The 21,353-nt window shown below is 38.9% G+C and overlaps 1 protein-coding gene across 9 annotated transcripts in view; it reads left to right on the forward strand.

Annotated features, from left to right (window-relative positions):
* MAST4 (microtubule associated serine/threonine kinase family member 4) overlaps positions 1-21,353 on the forward strand; it is a 313,910-nt gene that overhangs the window by 252,771 nt on the left and 39,786 nt on the right. For all 9 annotated transcript variants that reach the window (XM_076361644.1, XM_076361652.1, XM_076361645.1 and 6 more), the window contains 6 exons: positions 1,833-1,908; positions 3,305-3,514; positions 9,935-10,036; positions 14,253-14,385; positions 18,661-18,728; positions 21,120-21,205. In XM_076361644.1, coding sequence (XP_076217759.1) covers positions 1,833-1,908; positions 3,305-3,514; positions 9,935-10,036; positions 14,253-14,385; positions 18,661-18,728; positions 21,120-21,205 — 675 coding nt within the window. The remainder of the gene's footprint in view (positions 1-1,832; positions 1,909-3,304; positions 3,515-9,934; positions 10,037-14,252; positions 14,386-18,660; positions 18,729-21,119; positions 21,206-21,353) is intronic.

Consider the following 21,353-nt stretch of genomic DNA (forward strand, 5'->3'; position numbering starts at 1 on the left):
GTTTTGATCATGGCTTTCTTCAGTGGTTAACATTGTAAGCTAGGTCTTAATGAAGGCAACCAACCCACATGAACTGTCTTGATGAGCTAGTCGTTATTGATCTGACTGTAGCATTGGTTCTCTTCCAGAGTTCAAACTGTTCACAGAATAAGGTCTTTATTTGCAAAACTAATTCAAAATTTATTTATATCCTAGGACGATCTGGAAAGAAACGTGATAAAGAACAAATGGGTGGGCGGGGGGGGGGGTATGTGCTCATTCATTTTCTTTAACCAAGATGAACTTCAGTTTCTTGTTTCCCAAAGACTAGGCCTCTGCATTTCATTTGCAGTGGCTGTTTGTGTAAGGTGTGTTTTATCCAAGATGAGTTTTAAACTGTCAGAATAGTTTAGGTTTGGAAAATGCAGGTGAATTTTATGGGTAAGTTTTCAAGAATTGGAAGGGGAAAAGAAAAGGAAGTACTATATTTCTAATTGTCGTATTGATCCTTTGAAAAGTTTAAAAATAGCTTCACAGGTATACAAATCTTAAGGATTGAGTTTTTTAGTGCAATATATTTTAAGTCTGCTTTTTTATTATTTTATTTTAAAATTTGTGCAGACTTGTGACAAATGTAGTTGCTACCTACATGAAACTGCACAATGATTACTAAGAAAACATTCCTGTTTCTTCATTAGAAGATTACAGATTGAAACTGTATTGTATTTATTGCCACATCTTTAATTTTTTTCAGTTTCTGTTATGCTTTTGACACTTAAATTTAAGTCTTCCATTTGAACTCACAGAATGTGTACAAATGCTCCAGGGAAAAAACAAGAGCCAAGCATTTTCAGAAAGGGGATTATGCTGCAGAAGTGTTGTGATGAAAGTAGTGCCTGCCCTGTCCTCAGTGGATTTGCCTGTGGATGTCCATAACAGATTGTCCATATCAGTTAAAGGACCCACCATTGTGATATCTTGAGACAAATTTTAGTGTTCATTTTTGCCCTTTTAGAAAACTAAAACCCAGTTCTTCTGCTCGTGCAAGAAACCCCTATGTACATGTTATGATAAAGTCACTCTTAGAGTGGGGTCTTTTTCCTACTCCACATCTTTTAGACCAGGCTGAATGGGCCAGTGTCACCAACCCAGGAAAATCAGATGGAGATTTTTCAAAGGAATTTATAACAGACAATGAGGCTCATGATAGCAAAAAGCAGTTTTGTAGGTTAGCCGAGGCCATGGTACCTCTAATGGATTGTTTTCCTGCCAGTCTTGTGCTTTTCTTACAGGCACAATGCCCCAGCATTGGTGGAACTTACGCATATGTATGGCATTATTTGGAGGAAGTTGCTGCCTTTATCTGCTGGTCAGATTGAAAATAGTTTGGTTTGATTTTTTTTTAATGATCTGTTAAAAAAAAAAAAAGGAAAAAAAGGCTCATTCTTCTCAACTTTTTCACTTGCAGCTAACAGAGTTCTTGGTCAGGTATTCCTATTTTGATTGTATGTAACCTTCAAAGGGGCAGGTATAGCCATAATTAACAGTTAAATATATCTCTTTTGCCCTTCTGAGAAAAAGGTGATGTTCACAAGTGTTGCAAAACTGCCTGTATCCTGAAGTGTCATTACAAACTAAGAAAATAACATAGTTAGCAGTCAAGCACATGAAATAATCTTTAGGGCCTGGTCCGAAATAGCAGAAAGGAACCAAGTGTACCCCTGATGAGAGAATATGCCTTTCCAACAAAGCCTGTGTTGACTTTTTGTTGCAAATAAACTGTACAAAAATATAGTAACTAATTGTAGTTCATGCTGAGACAAGTTTAAAGGGGTAATTTGCCTTTCTTGCAGCCCTGGACGTTCTCCTGCCTGCTGTGACAATGAAATAATTATGATGAACCATGTCTATAAAGAAAGGTTCCCAAAGGTAATGTATTATATTTAAGATACCCAGTATCTAAATTGATAGGCTATGCAGGTTTTAAGTAAGTGATGTTTTTGTTACGGGAACTAGTGATCCAACCCTGTAATGGCTCTCATAAAGCATCACCAAGTTCTTATTAGAAGGATAAAATCACGATAAAGAAAACCCTGCTGAGAACCGGACATTCATTTGGCAAAGCTGCTGAACTGGTTTTGAAATGAATCATGTTGGTAATATATTCTGCTGATTGGAAACCGATGGTACATTTGATTTCAATAGGTGGTGTGTACTTGGGGCAAATGTATACTGAATTAGTAAACCAAAAATAGTTTCTGTTGCTAAGTCTTGTACAGCATCTGCTGATATACTGTGGCATTTATTCCTTTTCCCAAACACTCGTTATATACTTATTTCAATTGTGAAGATAAGTACACAGTTGTGGGGGTTTGACTGAGATACCAAATGAGGACATGTTGCTGTCGTGTCCAGAGGTCTGAGACACAAATGAGTTCCTAGGGGCAGGCATGTAGCTTGGAGCACTGAGCTCTTGGTTGCTCCTAGGATTTTGATGACCCCTGGAAAATACAATAAGGTAAAGCTGATACTGTTCCAAAAAGTGCCTAAAAAATATAGAAATTTCTTCATATTTCTTCATAGAAATATGAAGAGAGATTTGTTAGGATTTGCAGAGCGATTGAGCAGCAATGAGTGAAACGACCTGCTCATTTCAGTGTTTGAGATATGAACTAAGAGGTGTGGGATTACTTTTTAATAATAAAAATACCTTTAAGGTGTTTTTTAAGCATCTACAATTTTGTGAGAACCAGACAGTTGGTTCTGTAAAACAGACACTTCTAGCAACCTGCAGACACATTGGGCAGGACCTTGGAGCCTGTGGTTCTTTTAATCAGTCAATGTTCATTCAAACGCTGCCCAGTGAAATATTTTTGTGGTATAACCTGTATGAAAGGAAGGAAGAAAGATATTCTGGTCTGTAGTATCTGCAGTTTTAGCAGAACAAAGTAGACCCCCATGAGTTTTTTGGTTTGGTTTTTTTCATTATTTTGACTTGGACTTAAAGTTTTACAGTCATGGGCGTTCCTTTAGTTCTGTTTAGTGATCATCACAAGATTGGTGCACAGTTAATCACCAGTGGCAGACAAAGCAGAGGATCTCCATAATGGAACAGTAAGGCTGTTGCTTTTCTGGACTGGTAATGTGGGGAAACATCATCTTTCACTTTGCGTTTCTGTTTCCTTGCTTTTTTGCATTCGTCATTCCACGCATTCTGGCTAGGTAACTTCTTAGGCAGGAAGTGTCACAGAATCAGAAATAAACTTTGAGGCTGTTAGTTTCATGTAAAGCTGATTTAGCGTATTGTGTATCTGTTTGTCTATAGGCCACAGCTCAGATGGAAGAGAAGCTTCGGGACATTATAACAAATCATTCTCCAGAGAATGTCCTTCCCCTGGCAGATGGAGTGCTCAGTTTTACCCACCATCAGATCACAGAACTGGCTCGAGATTGTTTGGATAAATCCAACCAGGGTCTCATCACGTCACGATACTTCCTTGAATTACAGCAGAAATTAGACAAATTGCTACAGGAGGTATGAGCCATGAGACTACTGCTATGTTTGCTTGAAAAATTGTTTAAATCTGTTTGCGTAAGAGTTGTTGTCTTGAAATAATCATGATTGTTCACTCAAGTAATTGTCAAAGTGGTATTCGTAGCAGTTTTAGTCTACATAATGACCACTACAAGGACTGTAAGCATCCTAGTGTACTAGTCTTGAATAGATGGGTTGTAAAGATTTCAGAAACAGCATTTTGTCATGCCATGCAAGTTACAAATTGCTTACAGGAGTGTGTGCTTAAGCCGTAAATGAGGAGGCTTGCTATTCCATTTACTGTGGATAAATGAGGAAACATAAACACTTTCCACTTTATGACCCTACTAATTGCCTGCTGTGTTGAGAAAGTAGACAGCAACCCTTAGCTTTCCATTAGCTAGAGGTTTAATTATTTAAATATTTTTAATATTCCTTTAATAGTTAAACTGTTTATTAACAGAAATAATGTCATTTCTAAAAGTGTTGAAACTTCCATAGAATAATCAACTAAATGAATTAAGAAGAACTTGGAACTTGACAAAATAAATGCGCTATGACATATGCAGTTTATGAATGTATCATTTTTTAAAACAATGAGTACAGCATGTAATGTACTCATTTGTTTGTGTGGGATTTGATAGCACATTATGAGCCAAAGTTAATGTGATAGACCAGCAGATTTGATACTGACTTGAAATTTTCTAACTGCAATGTTAAGGTACCATGCCTGTCTTAATTTATGTCTTTTCTTCTGCTTTCTTTTGAATGCACAAGCAGTTGCTAAAGGTTTTGGTTGACTTTTTTTTTTCCTGTGCTGCTTTTTTGCTAACTTCTATTCAGTAAATAGGTTTTCTGCAACTACTGTATTTTGAACTTTTTCTCTTCATAAAGCAATGCAAAACTTAAGACATCAGTGATTTATTTCTGGATTATTGAAACACTATTTTTTAAACAGAGAAAATACAAAGAGCTTGCTTACTAGTCAAAAGGAAGTTTGAACTAGTGACCTTCTTGTGAAATGCTCACATTTTTACGATGCCAAAGTGCAGGCAGAGTTGGCCAGTTGACTGGAGATATCTGACTGTGAATTATGTTATGGAAACACGTGTTAAGGAAACATGTCTGCGCTAAGATTCGCTGAACCACTGTTAACGCTGTTAATCACTGTTAACAATATATCCCTTAAAATGGCTACACAGTAAGTAGAGTTTAGAGTACATGTTCACTCATTCACTTAACATCCCCCCCACCCAAAACCCACTAAAAAAAACCACTCTAGCAAGTTATTTTCCAATCTGCATATAAAGCAGTGCATTATTAAAAAAACACTGAAACACTCATTTTTGGCATGTTCTATGATGCTAATTATTCATTACATAAAAATTTTCCTGTTCTGCAAAAACATAATACCTTAAAATACTCAGACTTAACTTTTGAGTCAACTGCATAATACCTGTTAGTAGCATAATATGAAAGTAAGAAAACTTTCTCTTTGCACAACTCAGTTATGGGGACTCAGTTGTGCTTTGGATTCATGTGATTCATTTGTTGTCAATTCCCAGCTGTGACGTTCAGTAGAAAGCTACATCTCCTACTGCTACTTGGCACATTGTGATTACTTTGCATAACCAGGGGTAGACTCCCTTGAGGTTTGAGCAGCTTGCTTCAGCCAACATTTTTATAATTCTAAGGTCAAGGTCAAGTGGACCTGAATGCTTTGCTGCTTCATCCCTCTTAAATGTAACATGTATTGAGTCTTTTGTTCACATACTCACCTGAGTGTTCACAAAACTGTACAAAGGTGCTTTAAATTTTGCTGGTGATTAAAATAGGCAGGTGTTCTGTTTACAAAAGTTTTCTTTGGACTTGGTTGACAGTGTGCAGAACACGAATGCTTGTGTCCAATTAAGGTTCTTCCAAAACTTATTGCAGAGTGCTAGATGGTATTTGTGCCTTTTTCTTTTTTCCTTCTCTAAACTTCACAGATTAATTCTTGTCAGATATCTGGTGTTTTTTAAAGTCGGAGTGCTTATATTAAGAGCAATAGGTAGCTTCATATTTTCATAGGTGTTTTTTAGCTTCAAAAAATACAAGATATATATTATATGAAAAGTACTTATTTGTCCATACTACTCACTATTTAAATGTTAGTTTCTTAATGCTCTTTGTGGTTTTGAATAAGCAAGAGATGATGAAAAAATTAAGTCTACAGTTTCTACTATTCAGATCAAAGAAATGCTTTGGTATTTGAGTGAATGGCTATTAGTATATTTTAATCAGAAGGAGAATAATACCATTTCTTTGCGTTCATTAGCATCCTTAAATTATATAATTTCTTCTTAGAGGGGAACATTGGAAAGAAATTTGAAATGCAGTTGAGACCATTGTGCAAATGTTATCAAACCTTCTAGAAGTATTTTTTCTGTATGTATTCTTTTATAGCATTTTCCCCCCCTTTGTTGTAATCTCTGTAGAACTGTGGCAGGTTGATCTTGGCTGGACACCAGGTGCCACCAAGATGCTCTATCACTCCCCTCCTCAGCAGGACTCAGGGGGAGAAAAGACAACTGAAAAAAACTTGTGGGTTGAGATAAAGGCAGTTTAATAAAGCAAAAGTAAAGACCGTGTGTGGAAGCAAAGGAAAACAAAGGATTTATTCTCTACTTCCCATCAGCAGGCGATGTCCAGCCACTTCCCGGGAAGCAGGGCTTCAGTATGCATAGGGGTTGCTGTGGAAGACAAATGTCGTAATAATGAATGCTTCCCCTTCCTCCTCCTTTCTCTTAGCTTTTATTGCGGAGCAGACGTCATATGGTATAGAGTATCCCTTTGGTCAGTTTGGGTTAGCTGTCCCAGCTGTGCCCCCTCCCAAGATCTTGCGCACTCCCAGCCTACTGGTGACGGGGGGGAAATGTTGGAGAGACAGCCTTGATGCTGTGCAAGCAGTGCTCGGCAGTAGCCAAAACGCTGGTGCGTTATCAACACCTTTCTAGCTACCAATACAAAGCACAGCACTATGAGTGCTGCCATGGGGAAAATTAACTCCATCTCAGGCAGACCCAATACAATCTCCACCCCTTATTCCATATCATTTGTGTCATGCTCAGGTCCCACATAATTTAATACATACATACATATATATATATCTTCTAACCATTCTGTTGTATTTAATTCTCATCACTGAAATCCCTTTTTACCCACACTTACAACTTAAACTAAGTGCTTAAACCATCTTTATACCCAACATAAAGATTTATAAATTCTCATTAACCACTATACCCTGTCCTTTAACAGATAGATATTACTCTTCCGTTCCATGGGCTTCCTCCACTCCTCCAGAAGTTCACAAACAGGCTATGACTTACGCCCCAGCTGTCAAGATGGGTGCTCAGGACAGGAGAAGCAGTATGTTTGATTGTTGGGCACCAACACTGGCTTGGTTTGAGTCATCGTTGCACTCATCTGGTTCCTTGCAAAACTCACTCTTCGTCGGTTCAGGTCATTCCTGCTACATTACTTCCTACAACATACAACTCACATCACAGATTATTTTTCCCCCAAGGTTAAATCTCCTTGAGGCACTCACTGGGTCTCCCCATCCTTCTGCATTACCCACCAAGTACACCCAGATCCTTGAGCAAAGACAATCCCACAAATGGGTTTGCCTTTTTCTATGGGAAGAGCAATCCACACCGCCTTGCCCAGCCACTTTCCTGTGTGCACTGTGGGGACCTTATCTCCTCCTACAGTATGTAGGGATTTTGTTTGGGCAGGACCAGGACAGTTAGCAGATCTTCTGGTGTTAACCAGCCAAGTGGCTTCTGCTAAATTTGTATCCCAATGCTTCCACGCCCCATTGCCCAACGCTTTCAACATGGTCTTTAACAGTCCATTACATCTCTCAATCTTTCCAGAGGCTTGTGGGTGATAGGGGATGTGATATACCCACTCAATGCCGTATTTCTTTGCCCAGAAGTTTATGAGGTTATTTCGGAAATGAGTCCCATTGTCTGATTCAGTTCTTTCTGGGGTACCATGTGGCCACAAAATTTGCCTTTCAAGGCCTAAGATGGTGTTTCAGGCAGTGGCATGGTTTACAGGGTATGTTTCTAGCCAACCAATAGTTGCTTCCACCATGGTAAGTATGTAGCGCTTGCCTTGGCGTGTTCGTGGCAGTGGTCCAATATAGTAAATTTGCCAGGCCTCGCTGTATCAAAAACCCAGCCACCGCCCTCTTTTCCAGGGAGATTTTACTCTTGTGGCTCACTTAATTTGCAGTACGTTTCACATTCACGAGTGACCTGTGTGATGGCTTCCATGGTCAGGTCCACCCCTTGATCATGAGCTCATCTTTATGTTGCGTCTCTTCCTAGATATCCTGATGTTTCTTGGGCCCATCGAGCTACAAATAGCTCACCCTTATGCTCCCAGTCCAGATCCTCCTGAGCTACTTCAATTTTGGCAGCCCTGTCTACATGTTCATTGTTTCGATGTTCTTTAGTGGTGTGGCTTTTGGGCACGTGAGCATCTATGTGACGTACCTGTAGAGCCATGTTTTTCCCCCTGGGCAGCAATGTCCTGCCACAATGCAGCAGCCCAGATGGGTTTACCCCTGTGCTGCCAATTGGTCTTCCACTGCTGTAGCCACCCCCATAGAGCATTAACCACCATCCAGGAGTCAGTATAGAGATAGAGTACTGGCCACTTCTCTCGTTCAGCAGTCTCTAGGGCTAGTTGGATGGCTTTCATTTCTGCAAACTGACTTGACTCACCTTCTCCTTCAGTGACCTGAACAACTTGTCATGTGGGACTTCATACAGTGGCTTTCCACTTCTGATGGTTTCCTACCACACGAAAGGATCCATCAGTAAACAAAACATAATGCCTTTCATCTTTTGATAACTCATTATATGGTGGTGCCTCTTGGGCATGAGCCACCTCCTCAGGCAGCGCTCCAAAATCTCTGCCTTCTGGCCAGTCTATGATCTCTTCCAGGATTCTTGGGTGGCTGGTTTTCCCCAGCTGAGCTCGTTGCATGATCAATGCTACCCACTTACTCCATGTAGCACTGGTTGCGTGATGTGTAGAGGGGATGTTTCCTTTGAACATCCAGTGTAGCATGGGCAATCGCGGTGCCAAGAGGAGATACGCTTCTGTACCAACAACTTCTGAAGCAGCTCGAACCCCCTCATATGCTGCTGGTATCTCTTTTTCAGTCAGGGTGTAGTGGGCTTCTGATCCTTGATACCCCTGGCTCCAAAACCCTAATGGTCGACCTCTGGTTTCTCCTGCTGTTTTCTGCTGGAGGCTCCAGGTAAGACTATGCTTCCTGGCTGCAAGGTAGAGTACATTTTGCACAGCTTGTCCTGTCCGGACAGGCCCAAGAGCTGCTGCATGAGCTGTTTCCTGTTTGATATGCTCAAAGGCTTGTTGTTGCTCAAGGCTGCACTCAAAATAGTTCTTCTTTTGGGTTACTCGATAGAGAGGGCTCACAAGCTGACTATAACCTGGATTGTGCATTCTCCAGAACCCCACAAGGCCTAGGAAAGCTTGTGTTTCCTTCTTGTTAGCTGGTGGAGACATAGTTGTTACCTTGTTGACCACGTCCATAGGTACATGACAGCATCCATCCTGCTATTTTATTCCCAAGAATTGAATCTCCTGTGCAGGTCCCTTGACATTGCTTTTCTTTATGGCAAAACCAGCTTTCAGAAGAATCTGAATTACTCTTTTTCCCTTCTCAAACACTTCTTTTGCCTTGTTTCCCCACACGATGATGTCATTGATGTATTGTAGATGGTCAGGACATCCCCCTTTTCCAGTGCAGTTTGGATTAGTCCATGACAGATGGTGGGGCATTTTTCATTGTCTTCCTTTCCACATGTACCTTTATATGGAGCCTCTCTGCAAGTATAGGGGTTTTTTATATCCATATTTCATTGTTGTTTTAGTATGACGTGACCATAGGAAATCAGTATCAATTTGGCAAGGACGTTGCTTATGTTTATTACTATTACTTAGGTCAGTTTTCATTTCATCCTAAAATTATTAACAAATTCAGACACAACTGTGCATGTAGAGTGATGTGTGTTGTATTGAAATGTAGTCCCTTTTGAAAAACTGATGGTAATACTACTGTGTAAGTTTAAAAAAAAAAAAGTAGTAGGTATTATGTCCATTGTAGGCAGTTTTATTTTGTTGTTACAGTGTTAGAATTGTACAAATGGGATTACTTCAATTTGAAATTACAGTGTTGCTCAAATCCTTGTTTTTTCTGCTAGCATCTTGACATTGACGTGCTGTTTGTCTCAAGTACATGCTTCAAGCCCTCAAAGGTGTCCCAAATGTCATATATACTTTCCTGAGTAGTGCATCGAATGGAGTTTGTTTTATTATCACTTTACTTTTATCTTTTAGGCTCAAGAGCGATCAGAGAGTGGAGAAATGGCATTTATTAAGCAACTTGTCCGAAAAATCCTGATAGTTATTGCTCGTCCTGCTCGCTTACTGGAATGCCTGGTAAGGTCGTGCTTGCTAGAAGTAGATTTTTCACTTGCTAGTGTAGGAAGGTTTCTGGCTTAGTATTCAAGGACCTTTACAATCGTTTTTTGAAACATGTCAAACAATGGGGTAGGGCTTCGTCGTTGGTGGGATCCTTTCTGCTTTTATTTCAGGAACATGGGACTGGCAGGGACCTCCTGCGGTTGTGTTTGGTTCCCTGCTATTGCAAATGCTATGTTATAGAATCCCTTTCATCAACTGAGGAAGCTGCAGTTCAAAACCAGTTGGGTTTTTCTGTTGTTTTGTTAGGCTTTCCTATTCCTTGGGAAGACTGTTTGGAATTGTAATTGCTTGGTGGTTTTCCCGTTGTTGTTGTTGTTCTTCTTCTTACGTGTTTCATAATTTTGTTTCACTCAACAGCTGCCAGAGCTTTAAGCAGCTTGGTCAGCTCTGCAGTACCTGATCCGGGGGGAACAGCAGCAGAGGAATTAGGGTATCTGGATATACAGATAGTCGGGAGTTATTCTGGGGACCAGAAGGAGCAGAAGAGTTAACTTATTTATGCGTGAGCATAGCACTGATGTTACCAGACTAGGCTAGCTTGTGCGAGGCCATGTGGGCGTGTTTCTGCTTTGCCTGCCCATGCTGTGGGAGCTGGGATGGCTCAGGTGCAGGAAGTTGCTCCTACGCACAGAGCCAGTGTGCTTCAGTTGTGCAGTGGAACTAATAAACCCTCGCAGAACACAGTGTACTCAGGAGGACGGCATAGACACCCAAATACCATGTAAGAGCCAGCCTGAGTCCAACAGGCCTGGCAGGCAGCCCGAGCTGACTTTGCTGAGCCACTCTGCTTGCCAATACCAGGGTCATAGTGTTGATGCTGCATACAGCTATTTGAGGCTGGCAAGGCTTATGTGGGAGCCACTAACCTGCTGCTAGACTCAAGTTATGCCTGAAAGTGTCATAACTGCAGTTGCATGGCACTGAATCTGAGCTAGTAAGTCTTTCCAACCTGATTTTGGCTCTGTGCTGTGTCTCTTCATCTGTGGCACAGTTAATCCACAACCTGGCTTGTTGAGCCATGAGCATTTTGAGAGCTGCCTCTGTTTTGTTTTGGAAACACCATGTCTCAGTGTTCCCAGCTGCAGTTTGTTTATGATTTGCAGTTCAGAAGGAATCTAAAATAAGGTATGTGCTCTGAGTCAGCATGAAAGAGATGTTTAAAAAAAAAAAAAAGATAGGCTTTAGAGAAGAGGATGCCTTAACATGTCCTGCCTCTGCCATTGAATCCAAACTTGCATTAGTCCTTCACCCTGAACCCTGAAATGCTCATTCTGTATCTAGTGTGATCTTTGCTGCTCCATTCCAAGGGTTCACATAATCTTTCTCCACCTCTTCACCCAGTTTCTCGTACAATGTCTTGTTTTCCCTCTGGTCTGTGTCCTTCTCTATCATCACACATCCAGAAATGCCCTTAAATACATCCTGTGGGCTGACAGACCGAGGCTTCTTTATGATGCTTTGTCCTTCGCTCCCATGCTTGCTGGCTCTCTCCCACCTACCCCTGACAAAGACAGTGTCATCATTGTCTTTTAGCTTTTTAATTCAGGTACTCTCCTGGTGACCTATTTGCCCATTAGTTCATTCTCCCTAAATGCTAAGTTCTATAGCTAGCTAGTCCAAATCTCCATTCGCTTAGTTCCCAGTTTCTGCCCCTGGGATTTTATCCTAGGCTAGTTGTGCTGCCTTACCACACCAGGCAGAGCTGTTGTGCATCCTGTATCCCTCCTTTTGCTGGGCCTGCTGATGCGAGTGGAAGGACAGTGTTGCGAGGCCAGGAGATGACTGTGTCTCGTAGTTGAGAATTTCAGAGCAGCAATTGCAGAGTAAGCCAGCACAGCTTCCTTAGAGTGCTCTTACTTCAGACAGGATCTTTAGGAGATTTAAGCTAGAATGTAACAATTCTGCACAGTACATTTCTACGGAGGCAGGTAGCTTGAACAAATTTAGGCATACTGTCACAAAACAATACATTTCTCATGCAAGAAGGTGTTAAGCCTACTCCGTAAACATCACTGGAATCATGTAATCTTACAGAAACAATATTGTTGTTTTTCCATAGCGTCCCTCTGGAAATTTTTGAATAATATTGGCTGATATTTTAGAATGTCTGTCTGAAATAGATAGTAGGTATGGAAAACTTCAGCCTCTGTAAGAAAGGTCATAGCATTGTAGGAAATAAATCCAGCAGTTCTGTCATGAGAAGTTTCAGATACTGTGCAGTAATGCTGTCAGTTTTCTGATGGTGATCTTGGCTCAGGTGTTCATGGTATGTGAATTCCTATTTTTATTCATTTGATAATCATATGAACAAAGCTTTTGCAGTTTCATATGTGCCAAGAGCTACTGCCAAATATCGAAAGATTTTTCTCCATTTGTACATGGAAAATGAAACACAGAGTTGGAAGTACACATCAGAAAATAAATTTGTGGCTTCTAATTATTTGCACATGTGTATGTATATATGCGTGTGTGTGTGTGTATTTAGATAGATATATATACACACACACACACATATTCATATGATTAAAAGTATCTGTTTTGAAATTACCTTGACTTACTAGCAAGCGGAGAAGCTGTATATCTGCCACTGCAGCAGGTAAGGAGATGATGATGTTTTCATGATGAAGGTAGATAGGATGTCTTGGCACATATCATCATGTTGTTGTGTTCTTCAGTGCCAAGGAGTAACATATAAGAGATACAGCTGGAGGCAGCATGTCAGATGAGGAGAGTAAGGCTAAAACAGCATGTAATGCTTAGTTACTCTATTCAGATTTTCAGGCAGTTTAGCAGCATCCTGAGACTTTGAGCTAAATAAGAGAGTTTGGGCAGTTTATGGGTTTGTGGTAAATCCTTTGGAGTAGGCTGGAGGTGGTGAAAATTGTTTCATGACAAATAAAAAACTAAGATTGTTTCCACAAGACTGAAAATCCCAAAGACGTTTCATTTTAGACGCGCTGCAACTCCTACTGGTAGCCACAGCAGTTTGGATGCTTCCAAAATGAAACGTGATACCTAATTTCTCAAGCTATCTTCCAGGTTGGGACGTTGAGTTCCCAAGTCCTGGGTAGCCTGAGGAGCTAGGACAAGAGCCTTGTGACCCAGCATGCAGACTAAAGCCCTGTGGAGTTATGCAGGCCACGAAACGACCAGCAGGGAAGCTAACTAGCTCAGCAGTCTGGCTGGCTTCCGCAGATATTTTTGGCAAAACTGACTTACTCCAGCAAAAAGTCTGTTCTGTTACATCAATGTTTCATGACTCTGACTGGCTCTCACCCTATTAAGCATTGCACCTGTTGTGATCTGTGGTTGGCATGAACATCTTGAAGAATGTGATGGCTATGTGAGACATATTTTGGTATGAATTCATACAGGTAGATAGAGAAAGTCTATTTAAAAAAAAAATCAAACCTTTTAATAAACTTCCTTGTTCCTTTCAATGCTTTCCTATTTTTATCATCTATGAAGGTAGTAAAATAAATGTATTTCCAAAGGACTTGGGGGATAGGCAGGGTTTTGAGTTTCTATGTTTTTTGTTCCTCTTTTGAGGCTTGCCTTTTAGGCATGGTATAAATGATAGTTGTAATATAGTTGGTTCCCAAAGGAGGATGCTTCATTTCTAGATTTGGAACAATTGGATCAATGAAGTTGATTTCAACAACTTAGGATTTTGGGTTCGTTCTAAAGTTAGTGATTCATGTAATTGTATTTTCCATAAAACATAGTGCATATATATTGATTAAAAATACTTCAAAATTTAATTTAGAAGTAAAAATGGAGAGCAGTATATTTACGTAGTTTCTTCTATTTCAGTAGTGGATTTTTATATGCAAGTGGCTGCAAGGAGATAGTCTTCCGTATGTGAAATCTTATCTCTGCTGCTTATAGGTCATTGAACTGAATATTATGGGAAGTTCTGAGGGCAAAGAACTTACTATTTTTATAAAGTAGTGCTCTGAAATATTGGTATGAAATTTCATTGCTTACAGCATGTTACATTGTATAAGAATCATAATAGAGTAACAGACTACTAGTAATAGAATAAAGAAGTATTGTTTTTAATAAGGGAAATGTCAAATATTTGCAATAGAAGAAGCAAAGGAAGTTTTTATGTTAGGCTTTAAGACTTCAGTTTCTACAGAGAGAATGATGGTGGTTATTTTTCGTCCAGGAATTTGATCCTGAAGAGTTTTACTATCTTTTGGAAGCAGCCGAAGGCCATGCTAAAGAGGGGCAAGGCATTAAAACAGACATCCCTCGATATATTATTAGCCAGCTGGGCTTAAATAAAGATCCTCTGGAAGGTAAGTGCATCTCCTGGTCCGCTACAGGCTCCTAGATTTCTTTCTTCTCAATGTGTTTAATCAATCTGATAATCTGTGCGTAACTGAAAAGGGTCAAAGTAAAGATGGTTGCAGAACAAGCATTTGCTAACCCTCACAGTTCTCTCACAAGTTCAAAGGCATTAAAAAGGCCATCTGAGAGTTTTCTCATGTGAATATCATTCACAAATACACTGCGTCAATGACACTCTTCATCTTCTTCCAGCCTGGCAATGCAACTTTCTTATTTCAGCTGTAGCTGAAATTTACTGGTATTATTTGATATTGTTATCCAATCATAGGTATAAATGAAACTGGGCTGAGCTATTATTTGCCCTTCAGTGCCCCACAGGCACCCACATCTTAGAGTCCCTGAGAAGAATATCTCCCGTTCCTATTAAAACTGCAAAGATTTCTTTTTCTGGGTAATTTATGTGTCCATGTTGAGGGCTTTTGTAGGGAGAACTTGGGTTCCAATGGAGGTATTGTCATTGCAGAATTTTTGTTTGCCTGATTCTTCTTTTAAGGACAGTGTTGGGAAAACTAAAACTACTTCTGTTTCCTAGCCAGACCATTTTCTCTTCCATCCTGAGATCAGGTTCTATCACTGGTGACAAATGGAAATTGGTTCATTGTGTTCAGTGCTAGTCTTGAAATTTGGAAGTAACTGGTAGAAATGCCATCATGGAAAATGAGTCTAGCTAGCGCCGTGTAGCTTGTCTTCTGTGTTATGACCCAGGACAAGGGGGATCTCTAGGAGAGGACTTGATAACATGAAATAACACCAAAAAACTAGGATAAACTTCTTTTTTAACCAGTTCCGTGATGCAAGATCACATTTCCTTAAATCAAAGGAGTAGTATATTGTGTGTTAAAAGAAAACTCTTTTTTGTTCAACTTCAGCAGCTTGTGAAATTCAGCACTGCCAGATGTTGTCAGGAATTTGGTTAGATCTAATTCAATTAGATTGGATATTGTTATAGATGATATTCATGTTATGTTAACGGATTTAAAGACAGTCAAGCCTATTATTAGTCTGCTTCCTATATTCACAGAAGAACTTCCTCATCCAAATTTAGTATTATTTTTATCTGAGATATAGATTAAAGCAGCTTTGACGCTTTTTGCTTGGATTTGGAGTGCAGCAAGGATGCCAGACAAATTGAGAAAATATATATAAATACTGTTTTCCATGTGGTACTGGAAAAGATCAAGTAGCAGCTTAATTCTCTGCAAGATAAAGAGGTGTCTGCTGGATTTGGAGAGCTGTTGGTCTGGCCTAGACTGATAAGTCACAAATTCTTCATTGATGAAGTATGCAAGGTTTAATTTGGAGTGTGGGTTGAGGGTTTAGTATTATTGACCCTGGTTCTGCCACTTGAACCTTATCTTACTGATTGACTCTTTCTGGCCACTTGGATAAAGTGTTCCTCAGCATGAGTCAAGAATCTGACGCTACCTAAGTTTAATAGTATCTTTGAATTTTTTTAAACAGTTCATTGTGAGAGAGGTCTAGCGACAAATGCTATATACAAATAAGGGATACTATTTTCTTAGACTAAATATTTATTTTATGTGAGTGTACTTCATCTAGGACACAAAATTACATTTCATAAATTGAATATTAATGAATAGAACATAAACTATGAAGCATTCCAGGATAATTGAAATGTGTTTTTTTTCTGAGGGGAAAAAATTGGGATATGTGGTTTGTCAGTAAATACTGAGGGGTGTATGATGTATAGATTACTGATCTTTGGTTCAATTGGAGATTTGGGCAATTGAATTATTTTGTGTATCATTTTAAAGGTTAATGTGTATGTAGATTTGTGATCAAATAATTCAGGCCATCTGATTCGTATTAATGCTCTCCTGCCTCCCTACAAAAAGTGGTATTTGTAAGCAGTATAAATCACTGTGCAATGACTTCTTAAATGATCTGGTTTTGGTTTTAAATTGGTGCCTCTACATACAATGACATTTCGTAAGCAAAACTAAAAGAATGGCACTATGGGTTTATACCCTGGAATTAATCATTTACAAAGAGAATTATTTGGAAACACTATATCCATTGCTATTAAAAAAAAATTACGTAAAGATCATCCTCCTGAGAGAGCTTTAATTTCCTCGTATGCAAAAATGGAAAATATTTAAAAATATTTAAATAGCAGAAGAACCAAATCTTTCAAAACAAACAAAACCCACCTTAGTAACACCACTTTTCCTGAAATACAGAATTGTATTTTCAACTAAGCTGTTAAATTATGTTTGCAATGTTCATAAATGTTCATGCAAAGGATTTTACTTCCTCTGCAGAGAAAAGCAACTTACCTCTTTAGACCTTTCTCTGCTTACCTCCTTTGTTTGCTGCCATAGCTGTAGTGTCCTTTCTTTGAGTGAAATGATGCATGCATTACTTGGAGATAATGCTAGATAAATTTATACTGTACTGAAAGCAATACCAAAACAGATTCATCACTTAGGAGAGACTGGTGGCTGCATTTCTGAAGAGTTCCCCAAAGAGAAATTTTTTCCCCATCATTTTTAAATTACCATCTTTACCTTTTTGAATCATGAGTCTTCAAAAATGGTTTAAATCAATGAAAGAAAAAGGGCAGATGTTTAATGGTATTTAGATGAGTTTTAAAAATCTCTTCAGGCATTGCAAAATGGTTCCATAGCTCCCTGTTTTGAAAGCTGACTCTTGGTTCCATTCCATTACTACCTACTGCTTGCAAAGAATATGTATTTCTCAGATAATGGTTATTTTGCAAAAGTTCTGTTTAAAAATGGCTCATTTTAATTTGCTATTTATGAAAATAATTTCAGTTGAGAAGGCTGTCAAAGTATATTATTCTAGCTTGCTTGGTTCTCACCCACACAATAAAGGTTTCATCTACACTTCTATTATAAAACCCCCACGTTCACGAAACTGTGACTTTTGCTAGGGAAATCCACTCCAGTTTTGAGTTTGGCCTGTATCATGTTAGCTTAGGTCCTTTTTTTTTTTTTTTAAAGATTTGTTCATTCTCAGTGCAGATATTTTTCACTGTTTGTTGACTTCATATTCAGAATTTTTGAATGTTTTTAGCTTCTCTAACACTTCAAAGTTCTGTTTGTTTTTTGAAGTGACATTTTCATTCTTACACTTTACAAATGTTGTGTTTTGGATAGTGATTACAAATGAGCGTTACTCCTTAAATCTTTAACTGTCCCAACAGAAAATTATCTGTGTGGTTAATTTGCTCTTAATGATTACTGTAAGTGTTGTGCAGAATTTCACTTGTAATAGTCACTTACTGTTATGTAGAAAAGTCCGGTTTAGATACCCTATGTGAATATTCAATTATTTTTCGTTTTCATAAAATCAGTTAAAAGTCCCGAGATAAAAATGCACCTCACAAATTTCAGGTGGTCTTATCTCTGATCCCCAGCACGTAATTATGATAAAATGTGCATCTTTGGCTATGTGGGGTATATAATTAACTATGTATATGATTAAAGTAATACTAAGCTTCCCAGGGTGTTTTAGCTACCAGCTGTCCTGTTTAGCTTTTATTACCCTCATGAATTCTTAGTTACTGGGCCCCTGAAGAACAGGATAGCCTTAGGACCTCTGCAGCATAGGTTGACCCTGGCAGGGACAACCAGCTCAAGTTGTAGACTCCCAAAATCTTAGTTTCCCAGAGAAGTTATCTGTATTAGTGACTCCATAAATTATAAGCTTCTAAGAAAATGGCTTTTAGCTTATTCTGTTAGGCATATCAGCATTTCTGTGTCGAAGATGCAAACCATTTGGAGTCCATCTGTGTCTAAACTAGAAGCTTTTTGCTCTAACTGTGAAGGAGCCCAACAAGGATGGGGCCTACTAATATATACTAATATACTCAGGCCTGCTGAGATCCTCAGCAGTTTTAGCAGATTAGTGCTGTCTTTCCCTTAATGCTCAGATCATATGTGGATCTCAGAATTCCCATGTCTCAGCAGTGATAACAGTATCGCTCTTCATTGCTTAATGACTGTTTGAATTCTTCAGTGGAAGATTACATAGGCATTGAATAGCAGGTCTTCATTTTCTGGGTGGGACTTTTTTATATATGCTTGGAGGTGCCCTAAAAGTTATTTGGCAAGTACTACAGATAGGACAGCATGTTATATTAAGTATTCCACAGAAGTGTCACTTCCCAGGTTTTCTGTGCTTCATTTAGTTTTGTATTTGCTATAGGTTAAAATGAAGTTTCTAACCTTTGTTTCCAGAAATAGCTCAGCTAGCTAACTGTGACAGTGGGACAGCAGAAACTCTGGAAGTGGATGAATCAATAAATGTAAGTTGTCCTGTTATGTTGCTGCTTTTGCTGAATCTGAGCAAGGAAAAATAAATGTGTTGTGTTCTCCCCAGCCCTGCCCTGTTGTGTTTTCTCCTGCTATGTGTAAACAGATTGAATAGAACAGTGGTTAATCCTCAGACTAATGCCATGGTGCTCAGCAGACAGAAGGCTCCCAAAAATATTAGAACAAAACTTTCTACCTATTTTCCTGGATGTTGCAGTATCTTTAGCTTCCACAAAGTTAGTGTTCACCATGTGACAATTGTTTTACCACAGAATCCACCACTGCTTCCTTTATTTCTGTTTAATTAATGTATTTATTTTTCTTTTAGAAGGACTTTTAAACCGTTTCATAAAAAATGAAGTATTTTAAACAGATTTTAAACCAGTCCATTTACACAGGCAGCTAATGATCAAATTGAGAGACTCTGAACAGATCCAGTGAAGAGACAAGGAAGAAATGAGCAAGTTAGCAAATAGCCTGGATTCAGAAAGTTAGTTTGCAATCTGAAAGATTGTGCATTGTTGTTCTGAATCTGTGTTCAAAAATATTTGTCTACAGTAATGGGTATCTTAAAGTAGTATTTTGTCAGATGCTTGTTCAGGTTGGCAAAAGAAAAACGAGTTGGAGGAGTTGGTTGGGCTGAATATTGTGGGCTTAAATGCTCTCAATTTAAATTCTTGTTTTTAAAAGTTGGTTCTTTATCTTGGATTTCAGTCAACAGAGTAGATGTCAATTCAGTGTCAATTTTCAGTGCAAGTGGATAGAAAAAGCGAGTGCAATTTTGGGGGATGCATAGGTAATTCAGTGGTACTTTACAAATGTTTGTAGAGTTTAAAATACAGGTATGGGGTATCTGTTAAACTAGTTCTGATACGCTACAGAAAAGACATCATCCTCTGGTACATGTCGTATTATCTTGAGATAATTTCTGACTTTCTGGCAAAACGCCACCTATAAAGGCTTCCAGAGTTGTGAAATGAAGGGTGTTTCTTATTCTGCTGCTTTCGTTCATATGCATTTAAAATACTGTATTAGGCCTGAGCAGTATTTAGTGGAAGGATACTGACAAATTGGAGAAAAGACAGAAAGAATAACTAGAAGACTTAAAGGAAGTGCTGAAGTGCTTAGGAGATTCTAAGGTGCAAACTGGCTTAGCAATAGCTAAGAAATTGCAATTGTAAAGTTATTTGTGTTGTGCAAATTTTGACAAAATACAGGAAGAATAATGCAGTGTAATAAAGGAACGTAAGTAGGGGAGGTGATGAAATGAAAATCAGTGAAGAAGAATACATGGTGACTATTTGGAAACATTTTCTCAAAGTGTAGCTGTGGAATAAACACACATGGGAAGTGACAGGAAGCATAACTTAAAGTACAGGGTCATTCAAAATCATCATAAATACGCAATTAGGAAGAATCCTGTACTGGCAGACAAGTGGGCTAAACAATTTAATAAATCGTCTCGCTCTGCTCCTGTGTAGTTCATTATATTAACATACTCACTGTTCTTCTTGCACTGAATTTTCTTAGCAAGCATTTAATTGAAAATGGTCCAACTGGTTCTACTGTCAACCTTAACTATTACCAAACTGCCTAGATAGGGATCATAGAATTTCTTGGAGATTTGTAAAACATCTTGAAAAGGATCTTGTGGGTTTGGAATACTGAATTTGGAGTCCCATGCCCTCGTCATCCCCCCTGCACCCCAATTCTAATTCACACATCTTCAAGATTAATTAAAAATTAAAGCTAGAAAAAAGGTTGTGTAGTACTTGGGACAGCTCCATTTTGAAAATGTTCTGGCATACAAGTAGGTGAAAGTGACCTCAGTAATGGTAGAATTATTGCATTTTTATCTTCCATATTTTTCTCTTTCATTTTGTGTCTCTCTTCACAGTCTATCCTAAGTTATATCACAGTCTATCCTAACATGAGTTCGAAATGTGCAAAAGTTTATTTGAATGAATGACACCTCATCTGCATTTTGTTACACGGTACTACCAGAGTCAGATTTGCTAAAATGGGAAGGCAATGGCCAACGAGTGCCTGGTGGGATTCACAGAAGTCCGTAACTCCAGACAGGAATTGCCAGTAACTCCTTTACCAGAAGCCTTCATGCCTGTCTGCTGTAACCTGTGCATGTAGATAAGCGGACAGATAGCTGCGGTGTAACAAATACCTTTTTGATGAAAAAGCAACTTTGCTTCAGGAGTCCCTTTGGTCCCTCTCTGTGCTAGCTGTGTGGCTAACTGGCCAGAGCTTTTAGCTGGTTCATCAAGGTGTGACAGCCTAGTTGTAGTTGTTTTTTGTTTGTTTTTTATTTTTCCCTGATTTTGAAAAAAGTACTGTATTAACTTTGTTCTTTATCCTCTTTTACTTTGAAGAGCTCTAATACCTCACTGAAGCTGCAGAGGAAACCTCGGGAAAGTGATTTTGAAACAATTAAACTGATTAGTAATGGAGCTTATGGGTGAGTAATCCATGAGTGCAACAGCTCTTTTGCATTTTATTTTTGTTTAACTTCCCATTATTTCTTATTGCAGGGATGTTTATGTGAGGGAGTTTGTTTGCACTGCTGCTTTTTCATTCTGCTCTCCTTGGGTTTTTTGCTAATATTT

This window comes from Aptenodytes patagonicus, chromosome Z, assembly GCF_965638725.1.
Source record: "Aptenodytes patagonicus chromosome Z, bAptPat1.pri.cur, whole genome shotgun sequence".
Lineage (NCBI taxonomy): Eukaryota > Metazoa > Chordata > Aves > Sphenisciformes > Spheniscidae > Aptenodytes > Aptenodytes patagonicus.